The following is a 15,002-nucleotide window of genomic DNA, read 5'->3' on the forward strand; positions in this document are numbered from 1 at the left end:
TGAACGTTGTTTAGCTTCTCACGAGAACAGGGTTCACGAGCAATACACAATAGGATTTGATTAACCCTACCATAAAATAAAAAAAAAGAATAAAACAGAAGCATCATAAAATTGTGAACACCCCCTTAACTACTTTTTAGTTACTAATAACCTGATTCCTCAGCCTACAGAGTGTACATATTATGAATGCTTGGTCCTGATAACGTAATCACACATTTTTATGTATAATTTCTGCCCATTAATTGAAAAAAAATAAATTGTGACATTTTCAGACAACAGTCAAGCACTAATAACAAAACAGAAAAATAAATACTGTAGTGAAATTTTGGAAAAACGACTTTATTTGAAGATTTTAATTGCATCAAGAAAAATACAAACAGAACGCTGCCTCAAAGTCCTGACTGTAAAACAAATACAATAATTTATTTATCTATGTGGCTGGAAGCGTGTGGAGACACTGCTATCTATAGCTAGACTTAAGTCCTTGTTTGTGAGAAAAAATTATGATGCACTGGAGGATAAATGATGTTTTCAAGGTGGACACATACGGACAGTTTGGCCTGGCAGCTCTCCCGAGCAGTCTATCTGTAGAGGTAGTCTGCTTGGATGTTGGCTGCAATCTCAGCCTCCCATTTGTCTCCATTGTTAAGCAGCTTCTCCTTGTTGTACAGCAGTTCCTCATGGGTTTCAGTTGAAAATTCAAAGTTCGGACCCTGGAGGAAGAACAGAATCGCCACAAGTCTTAAATTGCTTGCCACATCTGAACTTGAGGAATTAAAAAATAGCATGCTGATATTGCTCACTTGTTGCTCCAGTGCGTTTCACTCATACATTATGCAATGAATACATTTTCAGTCTTAATCTTTCTTTAATGCAACACCGTCTACCAAAACTGAGCATGAAAGCTAGCCAGATTGTGCAAGTGTAGCTAATCATATTTCCAAAAAAGCCCTGAAGTTCCCACCTCAACAATGGCATCCACAGGGCAGGCTTCCTGGCAGAAGCCACAGTAGATGCACTTGGTCATATCAATGTCGTAGCGCGTGGTCCTCCTGCTGCCGTCAGCTCGAGTCTCAGCCTCAATGGTGATGGCCTTGTTTGAAAAGAAACCATGAATGAATCACTGATGTCAGACTTAAAAGAGACTCAAAATGGTATGATCGTGTGCACCTGAGCGGGGCAGATGGCCTCACAGAGCTTGCAAGCAATGCAGCGCTCCTCCCCGCTTGGGTAGCGACGGAGGGCGTGCTCTCCACGGAAGCGAGGTGAGAGGGGACCCTTCTCAAAGGGATAATTGATGGTTGCCGGTTCACGGAAGAGGTAACTCATGGTCATACCCAATCCTGAGGGAAGGAGGGGTGCCCAACAATGTACAAGTCAGTGTATTTTACCATCAAGAGTGGAGAGAGCTTTGGAAATTACTAAGCAATGCCGTCTCCAAGCCAAAATAGTTTAACATTAGCTTACTTTTTAATTGCTTGTATACATTTGCATCTCTGGAGTGCACCCATCATGTGAAATTAAACAATCAGATAAATATTCTAACTGTTGGCGGATTGTGACATAACAATGGGGCTATTTCACACAATACCCCCACATTGTTTTTTTGGCCAGAACTTGCACGTTAGGTAGGTAAAAGCAAGCCACAGCCATACTCCATGTTATCATATCAAAGCGGCTGAGCAAAACTTCAGTGTTAGCAGTGTTCATTCATTCATTTGATTGGGGGGGGTAATCACACTAGCACAAAACCTCTGAAGAGTTCGGTCCATAGGAGAGTCGTTGCAGCACGGTCAGTGATGGACTTGAGGTCTGTCTGCGGCTCCACAGCATTTACATACTCTGTAATTGGAGGGAGACATTTAAAGGCATGTATTAGATGCAGATGCAATATGTGAATCAGTTGATTGAAGGACTCACTGAAGCCACTACGTTGCACACCAACGCTGAAGAGACGTACACTAGTGCACCCAAACGAGCCTGCAAACATACAATTTTTTTTCGGAGTTAAATTAATTATGTCCTTGCTTTTTTTTTTTTTTACATATTTTGAATAGGCAGTACCTGTCTTGGAGTAGCAGTGGAGAAGGCGCTGACCCAGTGAGGCAGACATCTGAAAGGCGGTTTTAAATAAGACTTAAACAGCGTTTGGAATCATTCACTCTCTATTCATTACATTATGATTTTTATACAGTGGACCATAAAGTTCACTCATTTGTCATTTAAAAAAGAAATGTTTAGCACTACACACTTCACACACCGTTAATTATGTCATTTCTGTGTTACAATTATAATTTACTGGATCAACATGAATAGAAATGGAAAATCTTTTAGCTGTATTTGCACAGTACATCATGGGATAATTACCATTGCCATCCACTATTCCTTAAGATGCATTGAGGGATACATTAAGGACATTGTAAAGAGAATGTGGTAAACTCAATATATAAAGCACAATGTAGTGGATAGGTAGTGCTTCCAAACACAGATTTAAATCCTTAATTTTAATCCAAACATAGGAAACTAACTCCCAGAACTGCGATCACAAAAGATATTTTTCAAACCCAAAATACGACTATTCCTATTCAATTTCAAGCAGACGATCAAACATCTTTATATAATATGTGAGAAGCAAAGGTTGGGGCAGGACAACTCATAGCTGCTTTGCAATGAAAACCTGCCTGCTCACAATGCCCTGAATACCAGTTTTGAAATTGACATTTTGACATTGAGATGGCCATGACAACAGCGCTGCAGAAGACCCCGGAGGAACTCTTTATGGAGTGCATGAAAGCAGCAGTGTAGATTGGACAGGAGAAAGACTCCAGGGGGATGAGTTCACTGGGGAATACATTTGTGACGTCAATCCTGGAACATTTCTGACAGAACTCGTTGGAGCAGCGCCACTTGTAGGCAATCCCCGATTCTACACCAGAATTGTGCCACATTCAAGGGACATGGGAATAATAGGAAACAAAACGTGTGAGGAGCGTTCGCGTGTTATTACAAGAGCTTTAGCTACGACAGTGGACTAGTAACTGTTGACGTTAAATACGTACCCGTTCATCAACGCATTTAATAATTTAGCGGACTGAGTAAATGTTTTTACCACACTAGGGCATCGAGGTATGTTGCAAAATGTCGCGCTGGTTACATTATATATATGAACACACTTGAAAGTTAGCTAATCGTACGCATACTGACCTCAACTTCGTAGAATACAAGAACATAATAGTTCCATAAATATGATCCTGATTTATTGGCACGGCTTCAGTTTTGACATTCAATAGCATTAGAAGTATTCGTCGATTTGTAATTTTACAGGTTAAGCTAATTTAGCTAAATAGAGGACACGCTCAGAGCACTGGACCTCCCTATTTGTTCTTGTAACTCAAAAGGGTGGCCATCAGTCACTCTCGAGTTGATTATGTTGACGTCTGGATGAACAAGCGCTATGTCATATGTTGTTAACGATGACCTTTGAAGAGTCTTACCTCTGCTGTCTGTCGATCGCCGACCGGAAAACGCCGCTAACTGTCATGCGCAGTGAATGCAAAAATGCGTTCATGGCCCTCGGTTATTTGTGTTTCATCTAGGACTTGCAATAAAAATAAATATGTAAATAAATCATAACTTTGCAAGGAATTCTAGTCTTTTCCAAGGTTGGATTATGTTAAAGAGGAAAATGTATCTTTTTATAAAGTGTGTGTGTGCGGGAGGGGAGGTGCATTGTTACTCACACTGATATCATGATGAATGTGTCATCTTCCAGCAAAAAATATGCCTCAGACAAGTTTATTTTCCATAAAAACCCACGTGGTTTAGTTACAGAGAAGTAGATTTGAGGCAAGACCCTGCCCTGCGTCAGTAACAGTGGGAGATGGCAGCAGAGAGAAGAGGAAGTTGTTCATTTTCCACCGCCACAGAATCTCACTCATCTTCAGTTCAGTGACTTTCAGTGATGAAGCAGGGCGGACATGCCAGAAGGTAATGAATTCCTTTTAATTGTATGTTGAACGACTCTTATGTATGTTGTTTAGTTACAAGGTGGAAAGTGATCTAAGACTACATGCTTAAGGTTGAATCTTTTTTTTAAATGTATTTTTCAAAGCTGGAAATAAGTTCGATCATCTCTCATCTCGTCTTCCAGTGAAATGCTGAGGACATTGAGTCGTGGAGGTCTAAATATGTCCAGTGATGAGGAAAGTTCTGGATCTGATGCAGGGTCAGAGTTCAGTCCTAAACTTCAGACAGACCGCTTTGGCTTCATAGTGTTGAATGGATCTGAAACCAGGTAAGCAGTTCCTCTTTCGTGATTGTTGGTAGCCTCACTCCTGACTGACTGTTCATGTTCATAAAGCAGATATTGAGTAATCATAAGTTATGATTTTTTGTTTTCCAAAAATGACATCAAAGGCATGCAATCTAGTACTTAGCACGTCATTTCCCTCACAGCTCTGCGGTTTGGGGTTAAAATCTCAGGCGGATGTTCTCCGTGTGTTTAGGTGGATTCTCTTCAGGTACCCTGGCTTCCACCAAAATTCCAAAAACCTGATTGTTAGGTTAACAACTCAGTAAAACTGTAATATTATTGAAGTACTAGGTTTATCTTCTATGTCATTCCATATCTGCCAAAAATGGTTAGGCCTACTCACATTCTGGTATAGGGAGGTTTAAGACCTGTGCAAGTGCAATCAAGCTGTCTACCATCTAGTGTTGGATATTTCTACTTAAAACTATATAGTGGAAAGTCGCTATTCGTGGGAGATAGGGCCCAGGTCACAATGTAATTCACGGCTATTCTAATTGCAGTGGGGAAAAAATATATTACTGTACATGTCATTAAACCCCCAAACTTGTTGAATAAGTGGTACACTGCCAGTAAACGTGACCATGGGTGTTAGTTTGCAAAATAATCCACAAAAAACGTTGATAAACCTCCAATATGCTTTTTTCATTAAAACAGGATGATAAACATGTTAATAATTTGTTAAACATGTTTATAAGAACTGTTGTTTTTTGTTTTGTTTTGTTTTGTTTTAAAATCAAGGTGCCATTCACTGTGGTCACCTGTTGCACATCCTTGCTTAGTCTATGACATGGACTCTATGGACTTTGAAATTCACATTGTGCGCTTTAGTAAAACCATGATTATCAGCAAAGTGTATTTTTCCCCCTCGTTTTTTGGGGCACATAACTAGCACAAGCTTTTAATAATAAATATGCGTTTCATGGAAGTAAGAAAGTTAAAAGTCACCAAATCTGACGCACAGCTGAAGTTGAATGCAGTCTAAGTGATTTGTTTTCATACTCGGAGTCCTGACTGACAACACCCTAACCTGTAACCATGGAGCCATCGCACTGCTGCCGTGTGGTTTTCCTGTTTCCTGTCCTACTTCTGGAGGGCTCAGCACTGAAATCAAGTCCTGCAAGCAGCAACACTGCACAACTGTTTAATTACCTACATTGTGTACAATACTTAGTTTGATGCTGTGAGCAGTATGTCTTGGCACATTGGAACATGTTTGAGAGCTGGTACTGTACAGCTGGAAATTGTCCAATGTCACTGAAATTGGCCAGGAAGTTATCTATTTATGAATGTTTCACCTTTTTTCATCTATCTATGCCACTGACGTATAGTGACAGACAGTTCAATGCTCTTCTACCTGATGACAAATATCTGTTTTTCTTGGCTCAGTTTTTCTGTACTATTTTGTGATTATATGGTTACGTGATTAACATGATGGCATTTCATGATTTTTCAGAGGGAAGTGAAATGTCATTTGCTTGTTTGTCATCAGGATTGTGGGTCCACATCCTCAATTAGTCAGACAGAGGGAAGCCAAGTGGATCAACATCATAGACCAATGGCAGAGCATCTTGATGAAGAAGACTAACATGGTGTGTAGTTTGATTCAGTGTTCCAAATTAAGATGAATGGCTGTCATGCTGGTAGATACACATATGACCTTTCTACAGATCAAAGTGCAGTGTCAAAAAGGCATCCCAACTTCTCTTCGAGCAAAGTGTTGGCCTTTGCTGTGCGGCGCCACCAATAGGATGAACCAAAACAAACAACTTTTCCAGGTATAAAAAAAAAAAACATGACCGTATCAGTCAAACATACAACTAAAAGTTCAAGATGCATGCAGCAATGAGCAATTTTCATTGTGAATCCTCAAAATGATTATGTATTAGATTTAAAAACCGAATGTTGTTTAAATTCAATTAACATCTCTCACTGATTTATCTTTTAGTTGATCATGCTATGTACCCGTTTATTTACTTTGGCTTTTTTTTCTGTGTTAGTCTCTGGACTCACAAGTCGCTCTGCAGAAGTGGGTGGACATAATCAACAGGGATCTGGACCGACAATTTCCTTTCCATGAGATGTTCCGCTCCAAGGATGGACATGGGTACGGGACCTTTCCTCTGACGCTGTTATACAGAAAAGACATGAAGGCTGTCAAAGGCAACTTTATCAGATTGTAATGGTGTTTCATGTGCATTTAGGCAGCAAGGTTTGTTCCAGGTGTTAAAAGCATACACTCAGTACCAACCAGGGGAAGGTTACTGCCAAGCACAAGGGCCAGTGGCCGCTGTTCTCCTGATGAACATGCCTGCAGAGGTAGTTGCAATTATAATTGTCTAATTAGCACATACAGTAAAATGTCAAATGCGATTTTGATGTCATCTTATGAAAGCTACTCTTGGCAGGAGGCCTTTTGGTGTCTGGTCCAGATAAGTGAACACTACCTACCTGGGTACTACAGTCCTCTATTGGTGAGTATGCCCTGTTTCTCAACCTGTAGTGACCCAAGGAACATATGCTCAATTAATGATGTGTGTTGACACTGAGAAATAGTTTAATTGGTCCGCTTCTCTATAAACATTGTTGGCTCAAACAGAGGAAGAAAGATACATTATTTGAGGTAACTAAATAATAATTGTTAGACCAGTTAGGACATAAATATGAACTTCACGTGTGGTGCAGGAGGGAGTCTTGTTCGATGCAACCGTGCTGACCTGGGTTTTGAAAAAGACGTGTCCATCGGCATACAAACATCTGCGGCGCCACGAGGTGGAGCCCCTCATGTTTGCCACAGATTGGTTGATGTGTTTGTTCACGCGCCATCTACCCTTCAACGCTCTCCTCCGAGTGTGGGACCTGTTTTTCTGCAATGGTAAATTCCTGTCTCACACTGACAAAACATGAAATAAATGCTGTGCCTCAAAATTTACCTGCAAGACAATATACAATAACGCACAAGTCCTGAAGACCTGAGAGGATAATGCTCAGTTTTGCTTAACACTGTTGGAGGAATGATCCTTTAATGTTGACATGTGGACAATTGACTTTTTAATGACTTTTATAAAAGTAACAGGGGTCTCTGGACCAATTTTTAATACAGTGAATCCCTGATGTTTGCTAAAAGGTTTATAATTGCTGATAATTGCCATAAGCCCACGACAAAATATTACAAAAAGATCCTCTATTCACTTCAGCATAGTTCCATGGAACCAGGATGCCACAAGATGGTGCCAAAGCACCACAGTTTTTGCTTTAGCAAATTGTGAAATAAACGCGTAATACCAAATGCCTTATGACAGGATTTGGTTGTAAAATAAGACACTAGAGATGATTTTCTGTGTGTGCGTGTGTCCCGTCACATCCATTTTGTGCTGCCAGGGGTGAGAGTGCTGCTGCAGGTGGCGGTAGTGCTGGTGCGTCGTGTGCTGGGACGAGTCGAACAGAGAAAGCAGTGCCGGGACCAGATGGAGACTCTGCAGAGGCTGAGGGACGTCAAGTGTGAGGTCGAAAAAGAGGACGACGCATTCATAGTAGAGGTAAGGCATGAGACATTGACAGGACCTTTAGGCATGATGGCAGAGAATCTTTTTTATATCGGGACATTTCCCTTTCAGTTTTTGTGATGTTCTCCAAGGGACACCCTAAATTCATGAATAAAATAATAAGGGCTGGTCGATTAATCAATTTGATCAGTTAATTAAAATTGTAGCAGCTTCCATAATTCCTGGTTTACCTGCACGTCTCACACTAACAGCATAGCTACAAACAGAGAAATTAGTTTACAAAAGTGCAGTCAATGTTACCAAGTTAACAACTTTATGAGCCCTTTAACGATTACTTTTAAACAATGCAACTAGTGACTGCATTTCCTGCAAACAGGCAATGTGAGCACAATTATTTTCATTTTACATACTATGTTTACATTACCGTACAAAAGTTTGGGGTCACTTAGAAATGTCCTTACCTTTTTAAATAAAATTTCTATTTTTTCAATGAGATAACGTTAAACTAATAAGAAATACACTCTATACATTGTTAATGCGGTAAATTATTATTCTAGCTGCAAACGTCTGTTTTTTTAATGCAATATCTACATAGGTATATAAAGGCCCATTTCCAGCAACCATCCCTCCAGTGTTCTAATGGTCCATTGAGTTTGCTAATTGTGTTAGAAGGCTAATGGATGATTAGAAAACCCTTGTGCAATTCTGTTAGTTTTCATGGAAAACACTAAATTGTCTGGATGACCCCAAACTTTTGAACGGTAGTGTACATAGGTTTAAACACACATAAACACGGTTATCTATCATCATAAATAGTTTTACTCTTACAAATCAGATAAAAATATGTTGATATTGCAGGTGTGTGCCGTGCCACTTTCCTCCAGTGATTTGGAGAAACACACAGAGAAGGAGCTGGCAAAGTGGAAAAAAGACAGACCCTCATCGACCTTTGACCCTCGAGGTCGCTGCCATGGATACCGTATGGCGTGGGAGAGGGCTCAATTGAACCAGGCAGAGCTGGACAGGAAAGCAAGGGAGACGGGAAACCTCTCTGTGCCTCTTGCCCGCTCGGCCTCCCAGCTGTCGCTGTCCCCTTCGCTTCTTCACAAGAAGTGGAGCAGCGGGGGGAACGTCAGAGTACAGAGGGTCGGGGGAGGAGTTTCAAGGTATCACTCAATGGGAGCAAATGATTGGAGAAGTGACAATGAGTTGAATTTGGAGATGGGACTAGAGCATAAAGCAAAACAAAGACAAAACTCTGATGAAAAGAAGAAGGTGGCAAGTGCGATGACAGAAATGACCCAATGTACAAATGGACAAAATCGTCCTTTGCCTGTTGAACACACCTCTTGCAAGGACCCAAAGAAAGACCACATACACGTGCGTGGAGACTGTATAGATGAAGTAAGAAATCAGATTGCGACAAAACCTAGAGCGGAGGTAACTTTAAACATGAATGCCAAAAAATCAGAGTCAGGCATGAACAATGTGGCTAAGACAGACACAGTTGATGAAATAGCAACATCTGAGCTCCAAACATGTCCAGAATTGGATCAGGACAAGTCTATTCAAGCTGTCAACAGGCATGTTGTCATGATGACTGAAAGGACTTTGTCACAGGAAGAAAACCACCGTAGGACTGAATCGTTAACAGAAATCAACCTGGAAGCGCAGACAGAGAGACAAAGTGACGCCGTGGCACAAACCCAAAAAGATGAGGTCGGGAAACATGCAACCATGCAGCAGCAATTAGATGACGTTCAAAATCATGCCAAGTTTTGCTCCACAAATACTACCTGTATGACCTCGCTTCAATGCATCCATCAGATAGAAAGAACAAGTGAAGCATGTTCTCCTTGCTGTCAGACAGAAAGCAACAACACAAATGAACCAAAAGAATCACATAAGGAAATAATTCCCAGCCTGAAACAAGCCTCTGTGAACGGGGCACCCCACTTTTCTGGTGACATTTGCATCCGTAAGTCCTCCGGCTCCCGCGGCTCAAAGTTAACGCGACGCTTGTCAGAAGATCTCTTCAGTGACCCCGCTCAAAGCGTAAATGCCAAACCTCCGGACAACAGTGCTCATCAGAGCAAACCTCCTGAGCCGGCTAAACATTTCAGTCTTTTCCGCAGGCAGCCCAAAAAGTACGCAGAGGAGGGCACAGCTAAAATCCAAATCCCCACTATCTTGATCCAGGATTTTAGTGATGGTATGGAAATACTGGTTGAGGAGGAGGACAAGGAGCAAGTGAACTCCAGGGAGAGGAGGAGGTGGTGGCAGCGTGAGCAAGCACAAAAGGACAAAAAGGATGAAAAGTTGAGGAAAAACAAAGAGAAAGAGGTAAAGAAAGGGAAGCAAAGAGAGAGGAGAAAACCACAAACGATAGGAAAAAGTTTTCAGGTGCAAAGAGAGACAATGAAATGTTCCCCTTCTTATGCTGAAGCGTACTTTTAATATATCCTCTGCTTCTTCTTCAAATTGGGTTAATGAGTTCAAATGCTTAGCTACTGTAAATGAACAGAATCCTGTTTTCTTTCTGTTGTTTGGTTTATTTTGAGGAAAATATTTTCATCTTTTCAAAAGAAACTGAAAGACCTTCATGTCTAGTTTCAACATGATTGCCAGTTCACAATGTAATAATAACAATAAAAAAATAAGTTTATATTTTACAAGGGCAAGTGCTCTCCACAACGTTACCTCAGGCTATCACTTAAGAAATGGAAAATGAACACAGAATTTTTTCAACCCACAGTCAGTCTAGTTACATGTCGTCCTCACTGTCACTGGCGAGCACTTCCTGGTTGCTCAGTCGCTGAGTGCTCATCTGAGACGACAGCGGAAGCACCGATCCAAACAACAAGGAACAGAACTGTGACAGTACACAACAGGAAAAGAGAAACTGTCAGAATTTCATCAGACTTTACTTAAGAGCATTTTATTTTTCTAGTCAATGTTATATTCTAACTAAAGTGGTGCCTTGGGATATAGTGAACAACTCTTAAAAAAAGAGACTGTTAAAGGGAATTTTGCAAGACTTGGCTATACATTAAAATGTTCTCCGTAATCTCAATTGGCGATTCGATAATAAATATTGCATTGTAGAATATGAGTTAAGCAGCAAAAGCCCCATGTTAAAATCCATCTCAGGCCGTGACCACGGTGGCCAAGGCACACAAACTAAATGGAAGCATACAATTATTTCAATATTATATGATTTTATAAAGTACAAAATTATAATGTTATTTTTCTAACTTAAAAAAAACACCCGACTTGTTTTTTTGGAATTGATTAAAGGTATTTCCAAATGAAAAATATTACAAATTTTGAGTTACAACTGTGGTCATGGAACAAATTAAAATCTCTAGGGACCCATTGTACGTGTTTATATGGAGAGTGGAGCAATGAACTTTTTATGTGGAGAAACGGACCTTCTTATTTGGTGGCCCATATATTTCCGCTGTTTCCTCTTCCTCCTCTTGTTCACTGTGCAGCCCTGTCCTGTGATGAGCTCCCATCTGCCGCTTTGAACTTGTGGAATCCGCTGTGGATGGACCTGCCACCATACTGGTATCCATGGCGATGAGGTAGGAGTCCATGTCGTCGTTCATGCAGTCGTCAGGAGGGGGCACACTGGAGGAAAGATGATGAGAATGAAGAAGTTAGAATTTTTTTAAGTTTGGTAACGGAGATAATCTTCCAAAAATCACCACAGTGAGCTCCCACTATTCACGGAGGATAGGGAACTGGGCCGGAATGGAAAAAAATGGAATGGCTGGAATGGTATTTTTTAAATCCATGACAAGGTGAGTCCACAAGTGTGTGGTATAATGCAGAAATCATTCAAACAAACATAAGGTCATTGAACAGCATTGTCTTTGCAGCTTTTGAAATCCTATGTATGTATCATGTTGTGTATTATTTTCCTAACACTTGACCATTTTTACTTTTGGAATGTGGCATAAACCAGGCCTTGTAGCTTACCTATAAAAACTCATTTACAGAGCAACTTGCTTGAATTTCCAAATTCTGATATTTATGTGAGGAACATTACCACGGGACAGTTACTGCAGTATATTTTGTAATGGGATAAAAATAATTCTGCATACTGTTTAACATGTGCAACATAATCATTACTTTGTGATCATAATCCTTCAAAAAATATGACTTTAATATTTGTGATTTTATAAAGTAAAAAATGAATAAGTGGAGAGTGAAATGAGTGATGCTTTTCATTGCCAAGCTGTGAGTATAACAGCGATTGAAAAGGTAAACAACATTAAATGTTGATTCATGTTGTTGAGCCCCTATCCCACTGAGTGGCAAACCATTGCAATGAAAACTAAACCCCACGTAGTGCCTACAAAGTTGGAAAAATACCAAACCCAAAACCCAGCTTGCATAACTCAATACTTTAATAACATTACTAACACATGCATGGTTGCTGTTTGTTACCTTTTTGTTTCGTTTCTGGTATTTTCTGAAAGTGTGGCCAGCACAAAGTTTCCTTCCAGGACGCTGTCTGATACCGAGAGCACAAGAGGGCTGAAACATACCCACACAAAGACACGGGCACATATCGATAAACAACAGTGATAGTGATGTCCATTCAGTTAACGTCGCTTCTTGAGTGAACATGCATGCATACCTGCCCGGCTCATCGAAGTACATAGTAATAGGGAAACCTGTATTCTCAGCAAAAAATAGTAAACCCTGCAAGAAAGATGACATCAATTAACGCTGCACTCCAATTTTTTCCAAATGAGACTCTGTTGAAAAATCTCTTTAGTTCTCCTCTCACCCGTAGTTCCTTTAGGCAGAAGGTTATGCTGATGTGAGCTTGGGCAGCAAAATGTTCAAACTCCTCGGAGGCCAGACACAGTTCCGTAAGCATGGCCTTGGACTGTGCTGAGAGAGAGAGGAAAAAAAACCTCTCAACATGAAAACAAAGACAGATGAATCTATTTTGACATCATTTTAAGAAAAATTGTGACAATCAATATAACGTAAGAAAAAAAAACTCGGGAATTACCTAATTCCTCATCCACATGATTTCTGAGCCACATTCGCTCATCGCTGACAGAAAGAGTCACTTCTTCCAGAGATGGTGAGAAATGTGCAACTGTGTCCAGAAGCAACCTCAGAAAGACAAGGCAACACTTGATGAATTTCATTTTGTATAGTTTCTCTATTGTTTTCAAATGTTGATGTGCCAATTGCAGTTTCTTCATGATGATCAAAAATAAAAGTCGATTAATTTAATAATCTATTAGCTGTTGATTAATAGATTCATCTCTATTATCTAGTATTGGTAACTGGTATCAGTCAGTACTCAAACGTAAAGTAAGTATTTTCAGTAGGAAAAGTGGTATCGGTGCCTCGCTATGAAACAACAAACCTTGGAATGGCTCGAAGTACATTTCTGCAGCTGTCCTTATCAAATACCGCTTGTAAGCTCTCACTGTCCTGGAAAGACAGGTTGTAAGTCTTCAAGAGGCCTGCCGATAGCAAAACAGTGATGGTATGCAAATTAACGGAGACTGAAATCTCAGAGTGAAATGATGAAATTAATTGTTTCACTCATGCGAGCGTAATGTCAGCCAACGGGGAGGAGGAGTTGACGTGACCACACCATATTTGCAATGCAGTGTAAAGATGAGGCGATCCTTTTGCTCATCCAGATGGATGTGACACTTTTCCACCGTTTTTTCCAGAGATGCCATCGATCTGAATACTGCCTGCACGCTCTGGATATTTCCATATGACAAACACACAGAGACACACGTGTGCGCACACGCACACAACAGATGCACATATACATGAAAAGACATTCAGAACTATGGACTGCAACATTATCATGGAACTTTCATTTCCTAACACACCTTTATTAACATCCTGCAGCGGAAGGCATGGCCATTGGGGACAATGTACCTGCACAAAACAAAAGGAGAGGGACACTTGGTGTCAAAATATCCCACGCATGGACACACGCACACAGTCTACCCATGGTCTGCACCTGCTGAAGAAGAGAGGCGAAAACAGGAAGCAACCATAAGCCGACCGAGAAGAGTTCACAGACCGCAGAGCGAGCTAGAACAATAAGAGAAAGAAAACAGCATACGTTCAGAACAGCAGCACTCATAATATAGAAAGTGTCTCGCTACGGGAAGTTTCATCATTTGGCGAAATTTACCCCATTATCTTTCTGAGGCTCGACGTAGAGCTCCTCTCCAATTCTGGACAAGGAGTGGATGGCTTTGGCCAATACTGGAGCGTATATATGCACAGAGAATATACTTAGAGCTTGCAAAAAATAATAACAGCAAGGCATGAAATGAATGTAAGCGTCTACCTTTCACGTTTCCACTCATCACAACGCAGTCCATTTCTATAGGAACAATCTTTTTACTAGCAACTGAACGAGCAAGCTCCCTACTAAGGAGGAACAGCAGAGTTTTGCGCAGCTGGAGAATGTATTCCGTATGCCGTAGTCATAGTATGTTTTGGGAGATACTTAGTTTTGTTAATCTAGCAATGACCGGACTGGAACGATCACACCGTGCATCTGTTGTTTACGCCGCCACAAATCACTTCCGCCCTGTGGACCAATCAGAATAACAGACTATCAAATAGGGGCGCGTTTTTGCCATACGCATGCGCATCAAACCTCATGAAATAAATGGCCATCAATTTGTGCATAAACTATTATGGATTTTTTTTTTTTTTTTGCCAACTTAACATTTGATAATATTCAGTTAACATCATTTGTCATTTTCTAGTTTGATTTCTAGCCACATATACTTGTGTAATATACTAAAAACTTATGTGAAACCTCCCCTCAAAAACACACAAAAACTTCTACAAAATTGAAACAGAGCATAACATAACTGTATTAACAATTTTAAATAACGATAATATTTTCAAGATGCTTAGTGCAAACTTATTTTTTTCTGTTATGAATGGCAAACTTCATGTAATTGTAAAGTCAATCATTCAGTAAGGTTTCCACAAGTTCACTATGAAGAAATAGCCGATAGAGGCCGACTCAACCCTAATAATCAACTCCATAAAGAGGCTATTTATATGTTTTGTTCCTCAAAGCAGCACACACCACTGTGACATTTTATTATTGCTATTAATATATAAAGCACCCAAGGCAAATAGGTATCAGGTGCTCTCAAGATGCT

At 40.3% G+C, this 15,002-nt stretch overlaps 3 protein-coding genes across 6 annotated transcripts; 1 reads left to right on the forward strand and 2 right to left on the reverse strand.

The window, feature by feature from the left end:
* Window positions 1-318: 318 nt before the first annotated feature.
* On the reverse strand, window positions 319-3,595 carry ndufs8b (NADH:ubiquinone oxidoreductase core subunit S8b). Of its 2 annotated transcripts, none has more exons than XM_088379824.1 (7): window positions 3,495-3,595; window positions 2,065-2,113; window positions 1,921-1,980; window positions 1,753-1,842; window positions 1,171-1,343; window positions 965-1,093; window positions 319-713 (listed from the first exon to the last, which is right to left on the reverse strand). In XM_088379824.1, exons 2-7 carry the CDS (start codon window positions 2,111-2,113, stop codon window positions 582-584), a joined length of 633 nt encoding a protein of 210 aa, XP_088235950.1. In that variant the 5' UTR covers window positions 3,495-3,595; the 3' UTR covers window positions 319-581. The 2 variants fall into 2 exon arrangements, with proteins under 2 accessions (XP_088235950.1, XP_088235960.1); XM_088379834.1 differs by lacking the exon at window positions 3,495-3,595 and adding an exon at window positions 3,205-3,459.
* tbc1d10c (TBC1 domain family, member 10C) lies at window positions 2,970-10,492 on the forward strand. Of its 3 annotated transcripts, none has more exons than XM_088379802.1 (11): window positions 2,970-3,126; window positions 3,826-3,987; window positions 4,112-4,294; window positions 5,802-5,901; window positions 5,980-6,087; window positions 6,310-6,416; window positions 6,514-6,628; window positions 6,718-6,783; window positions 6,995-7,184; window positions 7,691-7,848; window positions 8,674-10,492. In XM_088379802.1, exons 3-11 carry the CDS (start codon window positions 4,155-4,157, stop codon window positions 10,270-10,272), a joined length of 2,583 nt encoding a protein of 860 aa, XP_088235928.1. In that variant the 5' UTR covers window positions 2,970-3,126; window positions 3,826-3,987; window positions 4,112-4,154; the 3' UTR covers window positions 10,273-10,492. The 3 variants fall into 3 exon arrangements, with proteins under 3 accessions (XP_088235928.1, XP_088235909.1, XP_088235918.1); XM_088379783.1 differs by having other exon boundaries at window positions 4,151-4,294; XM_088379792.1 differs by having other exon boundaries at window positions 2,981-3,126; window positions 3,773-3,987; window positions 4,151-4,294.
* On the reverse strand, window positions 10,347-14,421 carry rad9a (RAD9 checkpoint clamp component A). The gene is made up of 12 exons (XM_088379813.1): window positions 14,168-14,421; window positions 14,009-14,082; window positions 13,832-13,905; window positions 13,698-13,746; window positions 13,448-13,562; window positions 13,214-13,313; window positions 12,848-12,954; window positions 12,617-12,723; window positions 12,464-12,528; window positions 12,271-12,360; window positions 11,247-11,448; window positions 10,347-10,687 (listed from the first exon to the last, which is right to left on the reverse strand). The coding sequence occupies exons 1-12, from the start codon at window positions 14,199-14,201 to the stop codon at window positions 10,580-10,582; spliced, it is 1,125 nt and encodes a 374-aa protein (XP_088235939.1). The 5' UTR covers window positions 14,202-14,421; the 3' UTR covers window positions 10,347-10,579.
* Between the last annotated feature and the right edge of the window lie 581 nt (window positions 14,422-15,002).

This window comes from Syngnathus floridae, chromosome 1 (genome assembly GCF_059516105.1).
Source record: "Syngnathus floridae isolate MCC-2025c chromosome 1, RoL_Sflo_1.0, whole genome shotgun sequence".
Taxonomy (NCBI): Eukaryota; Metazoa; Chordata; class Actinopteri; order Syngnathiformes; family Syngnathidae; genus Syngnathus; species Syngnathus floridae.